This window comes from Tupaia chinensis, unplaced genomic scaffold (assembly GCF_000334495.1).
Source record: "Tupaia chinensis unplaced genomic scaffold, TupChi_1.0 Scaffold000637_1, whole genome shotgun sequence".
NCBI lineage: Eukaryota > Metazoa > Chordata > Mammalia > Scandentia > Tupaiidae > Tupaia > Tupaia belangeri.
The window spans coordinates 674,122-679,774 of record NW_006160158.1 but is presented as its reverse complement, the minus strand read 5'-3'; the positions used below and the strand labels follow the sequence as shown (position 1 = coordinate 679,774).

General features: G+C 53.2%; 1 protein-coding gene and 1 long non-coding RNA gene across 3 annotated transcripts in view; one reads left to right on the top strand and one right to left on the bottom strand.

The window, feature by feature from the left end:
- The window catches only part of EPHA1 (EPH receptor A1), a 26,895-nt gene extending 22,367 nt beyond the window's left edge, over positions 1–4,528 (bottom strand). Inside the window, 2 exon segments of the mRNA XM_006159588.2 lie at positions 3,326–3,393; positions 4,406–4,528. Of these exon segments, the coding sequence (XP_006159650.1) occupies positions 3,326–3,393; positions 4,406–4,487 (150 nt within the window). The 5' untranslated portion in view covers positions 4,488–4,528.
- The window catches only part of LOC102497481 (uncharacterized), a 7,224-nt gene continuing 6,033 nt past the window's right edge, over positions 4,463–5,653 (top strand). Inside the window, exons 1-2 of one of the 2 annotated variants that reach the window (XR_336170.3) lie at positions 4,463–4,531; positions 4,859–5,004. This is a non-coding gene — a long non-coding RNA (uncharacterized LOC102497481). Of the gene's footprint in view, positions 4,532–4,593; positions 5,005–5,653 lie in introns of those variants that run through there. The other variant, XR_336169.3, reaches the window with a different exon arrangement.

Below are 5,653 nucleotides of genomic sequence, written 5' to 3'. Positions count from 1 at the left end.
TCCATCCATCCATCCATCCATCCATCCATCCATCCATCCATCCATCCATCCATCCATCCATCTAACTCTTTTTTAGCAATCTGTAAATAGGACTCCACTGTATAGGCAGAATATTATTAATTTATTTAATCATTCACCCACCGTTGGACATTTAGGTAGCTTCTAGTTTTTTGGTTTGTTTTTAAGAAACCATGTACAGATTAATGTAGGATTTCTGTAGAACTGTTATATCAGAGGCTAGACAAACTACAAATGTTGTAAAATACAGCCAAATTGTCCTCCAGAAAGGCTTTATCAATCTATACTTCTACCAACAATGCAAGAAAGCTCATTTTCTCAAAAGCTCCTCACTGCTGAATAGCAACGATCTTTTTACTTTTTGTCAGTCCTACTGTCAAGACACATTTTTGTCATTTTTTTAAAAAGAATTATTTATTTAACTTAATTATTTTTATTATTATCCTTTTTAAATCTGGTACAGGGCATATTCACTCACCAGAGATGGGGGGGGGGCAAGGAAGCAAGTCACCAGGTCTGTGACTCAAAATGCATTCAATCATGTGTGAGTCCAGCACCTTAATCACCATGCCACCTGTGGCCCTTAATTTTCATAGGTTCGATTTTTAGGCTTAATTTTTTTTTTTAAATAGGGAATTTTGCTATAGGGCAAGTATACTCATCAGAGATACAGAGAGAGACAGAGAGAAAAAAAGTGAGAAATCATTCCTCAAGGGGATGGCGATGCTGCAGTCCCTCCTCCTTTCTCCTCGTGGTATTTTGAGCATGCATACACACACATCTGGCATGAATTTGAAGCTCCCTGGCCCAGGATTTGAACCGTGGTCAGCCATGTGGGAGTCCAGTGACATAACCGTTATGCCATCTGCTGGTTCCATTTAGGTTTGAATTTTAATCTCCCTAGAATTTACTGTTTTTGTGTGTATAGTGTGAAGTAAGGATGGAGCTTTATCTTCTATTTTGTGTTTTACTAAAAGGCATATGTGCTCTCTAGAGAAAGAGAGAAAGCACTTCAGGGTCTGCCACGACCCCTCTCCACCATTTCTCCATCCCATTGGGGAGTGCATACATATGTGCCTGGTGTTTTTTAAGCTATTGGGGCTGAGGCTGGGGCTGGGACTCCAACCATGGTTGGCCATATGGAATCTGGCTTCTTTACTCACTAGTTTTTTAAAAGAATTATGAATATCCAATTGTCAATTTACTGACTGACTGATACTTTCCACATTGATTTGCAATTCCAATGTTATCACAGACTAAAATGTCATGGATATGGGTTTGTTTTTGGACTGTATTTCGTGTCATTGACCTGTGTGTGTTCTCTTATGCAATGCCACGTGTTTTAATTATAGTTGATGTTCAGAGAGCTGCTGGACAAGTCTCCCATTTTGTTCCTCTTCTTCAAAAACACCATTTTCAACCATTTTAAAGTATTTTCTCTGCCAGATGAATTTAAGAACGAAGTTCTCAAATTCAATAAAATACTCCATTGACATTTTTGTTTGTGACCTCACACTTTGATGGAGACTGAGGTCCTTAGAAAGTTCACTTTCCCTGAGATTGTGCTCATGATAAAGCAGGGGTCGTCATCCCTATTCCAAGCTCTGAGAAAAGGCTAGTAAAAAGACCATTAATTATGAATTGGGGTGGGGTGGGGCAGAAGTTTAAGCTGCTGTGAGGTGCACATTTCTGCACTGTGTTTGGGAGTTCAAAGATCTGCACGGGGTGTGTGAAAGGCCATATAGTCAGAATAAAGAAGGCACCAGAGCCTGCTCCTAGGAGAAGGCCTGTGTGGAAGGCATGGGGTGGGGGTCTGGCGGTCAACACGTGGGTGGTTAACGTACAGCTCATTAGCCACATTGCCATGGCTGCAGCTGGAGCCTGTGAAGCAGATGTTCCCAGCTGGAACTCGCCTCTCAGTTCCAGCAGTGACAGATGGGGGAGAAGCAGCTGCCCAGGATCAGCAATAAGGATCCTTTCACTTATCACTTGGGCCTGCTGGCTGCCACATGGGTGCTTCTGGGGAGCCTGAGCCCGAGTGTGTGTGTGTGTGTGGATGTGTGCGCGCGTGCACACACTTGCTTTAAAAAGACAAGAAGGGAGGGGACGACGTAGACTCGGGAGAGTTGACCGGGCTGTCTCCCTGCCCTCCTAGGCTGTTTCTCCTAGGCTAAGAAAAGGCCCTTGCTTCCACTCCAGCCCAATTAGGGAAGTTATTTGGGTGGGGAGGCAGGGGCTCGGTGAGGCCCGTGGGAGCCAGCAGATGGACTTGCAGCCATCGTTGTGGGGTGATTAGCTGGTTTATGAGATGAGGCGCCTATTAGGGCTGGCCTAATCCTGGATTTTCCAAACGGCCCCTCCTGGAGGATACATTATGGTTTAGACTATTAACTCTAATTATACGCCACTCTGTGGGAGAGCAGAGAAAGGAGCCAGGACCCTTGGACCCGGAGGGAAAGAAAGCAAGTAACCCCGACCCAACCCAGAGACAGGCTAGGCTGACAGCCCAGAACACCAAGAGAACGGGGGCCCAGGACCAATGTCCTGCAGGCTGTCTCCAGTGGTTCTATGGCCAGCTCAGCTGGAGGGCAGAAAGGGGGCTCACAGGAACTCCCCCACAACCCACCTCTGCTTACTGTCTTAGGACACCCAAGGAGGGAAGGGCTTGAAGCAGGCCTGCACACCCTCCAACAGCTGGACTGCCTGGTGTGCAAGGAGCCTGCCTGGGAGGTCTGCAGAACGTGCCAAGGGCTCAGGGACCTCTGGGGGCAGCTTTTAATATGGGGGACTCAAAGACCCGATGAAGAATATGATGAAAAGTTTGTTTCCCTTCTCCAGAAAAAAACCCAATACCAAAACCAAAAAACAGTCCACATACATATACAAACGTGTACAGAATAGATGTTCATGGGATTCCCTGCCCCCCCAACCTACCCATGCAGCCCCAGGGGATGAATGGTCTCAGATTGCGGATGCTTTCCGGTGTTTTGGCCCTCCCAAGCTTCCGGCTGAGAACCCCCAGCGTGGGGCATTCTCTCCCTGGGGATGTGGGCTCTCACCAGCATTCCCCCTCCCTCACTGGGGCAGGGAGGGCCAGGTGCCAGGCCATTGAGGCACTCTCCATGGGGTGAAGTCTGACCCCCCCATGTCCCATTCAAGAGGCTCTGACTCAGCCTCCCCTCCCCCTCCCTGCAGAGACACTTCCAGTTTTTCCTGCTCTTTTCTCTGTTCCTCCACCCACCTCTCCGCCCCATTTCCCACAGGCCTTGGGCCTTGAGCCTTCCTGGGTCCTACCCCTGACACTTACCCCATCCTCTGGGGGGTCCAGCAGCCAGCCCAGCTCCCCCAGTGCTGAGCTTGTGTCCATCAGCGTGACTGCAGGTGGGGAGAAAAGGGGTCGTCACCTCTAGGGAGGAGGTGTCCTGCAACCCACATATCCTCCTTCTGGGGCTCCAGGCCCGGGTTTCAACATCCTGTCCCTAACAGCTGGGATTTCCTGAAGTTTAGGGGAGGGAAAGGGCCCTGGAAGAAGTGACCTGCCATGCCAGGGATGGCTGTCTTCCTTCAGAGTGTCAAGGGAGGAAGGCAGAGTGGGCCACGGGTTGGAGTGTGGGGTCTTTGCCTAAAGGCAGTGCACGAAGCTTGGGGATGGGCAGCCCACAGGATGTGCCCCCAGCCCGTCTCCCAGGACAGCGTGGCCAGAGCACCCACCAGCTGCAGAATTGGAATGGACGCAAGGAGGTGCTCGCCTCTGGGTCCTGAGTGGGGCTGCAGGAATGGGGCCCTCAGGGAGCGGGTGTCCTCCACTGTCCCAGGGCCTGCTCTGGCCTGTCAGTGGGGACAGGAACAGGAGGTACGAGGTCCAGCCCAAGTCTGGAAAGCTAGGGCAGGAGGGCAGGGGGGTAGGAGAGGGTGTGCAGGCCTTCACGGTTAGGCCGGATCCTGCATCAGGGATCCCAGCAGCGAGCCCTACCCCTTCTTCAGCAGGTCCCTCTGTGCCTGGCCCAGGCTGGCAGCAGAAGTCTCCCACCTTCCACTTCAGAAGGCCGAGACCTCTGCCTGGGCACCTGTGGCTGGGACTGCCCGCGAACGAAGGGTCCCCGCTGGCCCAGACTGGGGTATAGACGTGCTTCCCGGCAGTGGCCAGGAGCTCCCTGCCCACCCACTGGCGCAATCTTCAGGCCAGCAGGGCTGGAGTGACTGACCCAGGAGCGCAGAGGTCTGGGGTTAAAGACCAAAGGCTGGCCTGGCCGGTCGACGGCCGGCGGCTGGGGCAGCAGCAGGGAGCAGGAGAGGACGCGGGGAGGGCCAGCTCAGGAATGCCGGCCCCCGCAGCAGGGTGCCGGCCGGGGGAGGGGGCGAGAGGCGCGAGGGCGGGGATCGGTACCTTCCTTGGCGTGCGACCCCGGGGGCAGCGGGGCGCAGAGCCGCAGCAGCAGCCCGAGCCCCAGGGGCCAGCGCCGCTCCATGGCGCCGGCCGGGACCTGGGACCGCGGCCCGGACTGCTGGCCAGGTCTGCAGGGACTGGGAGGAGCCGGGCTTCCCAGGCGGGGGTGGGGGGCGGGGTCAGCGCCGGGGGCGGAGTCCTGGTCTCACCTGGTTCACCTTCTTAAAGACACAGTAGGGCAGGAAGGAAACTTGTTAGACAGGTAATATAAACTTCAAAAGCCGGAGGCGTCTTCACCGGAATGAAATTGCGAGCGCCGCCTAGTGGGTGGTCTTGGGAATTCACGGACCCTTTCCTAATTCTAATTCCAAACCCAAACTAGTCTTAATTCAGTCTTTAATTCAGCTCCGACTTGAATTACACCCTTATATTTCTCCCTCTCCTTTTATGCAGGCCATAGAACTTTAAGAGACACTCTCATCCTCACAAAGGGGAGGCTTAGCTGACCACAATACAAAGCGGGGTACAGCCTTAGCGGAGCCCCTGTTTGGTTAGAAGAGGAAGCCAGCCCAGCCAGCCCAGCCAGCGGAGCACACTAGGTGAGTCTGCCTGGAGGAGATGGCGTGACCTGGGTTTTCAGTGGCACAGATTGGGAAAGGTATGACGAGGGCCTGGAGGCAGGGAGCCTCAAGGTGTGCTCAGGGAGTGGCGAGTGGACCAGTTCAACTGCCGGGACACATCGTTCTTCCTGGGAGCCGGGCTGGGCTGGAAAGGCAGGTGTGGGCCAGGGCCCACACGCGAAGGAGTCGGAACGAGGAGGCATTGGTGCAGCTGCTGGGTGCAGGTGGTAGGAAGGGGGAGCTTGCTGCCTGCTCTAGCGTGGCTCTGGTGTCGAGCCACCTGCCCTCCCACCCTCTGGGACACTGCCTGAAGTCCTATTTAATAGATGTTTATTCGGGTTCTACTGTGCATGCATTAAGCTCTGACAGCACCAAAGGGAAGCGAGATGGCCCTTGCCCTATAGAGGTTGTTAGTCTGACGGGTGCTGGGGGCGTGGAGCAAGCACACACGTGGCAGGTAGGAGGGACTCTGCCCCTGGCTGTGGTGCATACAGTTCATAGTGGCTCCAAGGGCACAAGTGAGGAATCAGTCAGGGTCTACTGCTGTGGCCCTCCTTTCTAGACCCTTCCCTGGCTCCATCCCATGTGGGTGAATCATTTGAACTCTTTTTTTTTTTTTTTTTTTTTT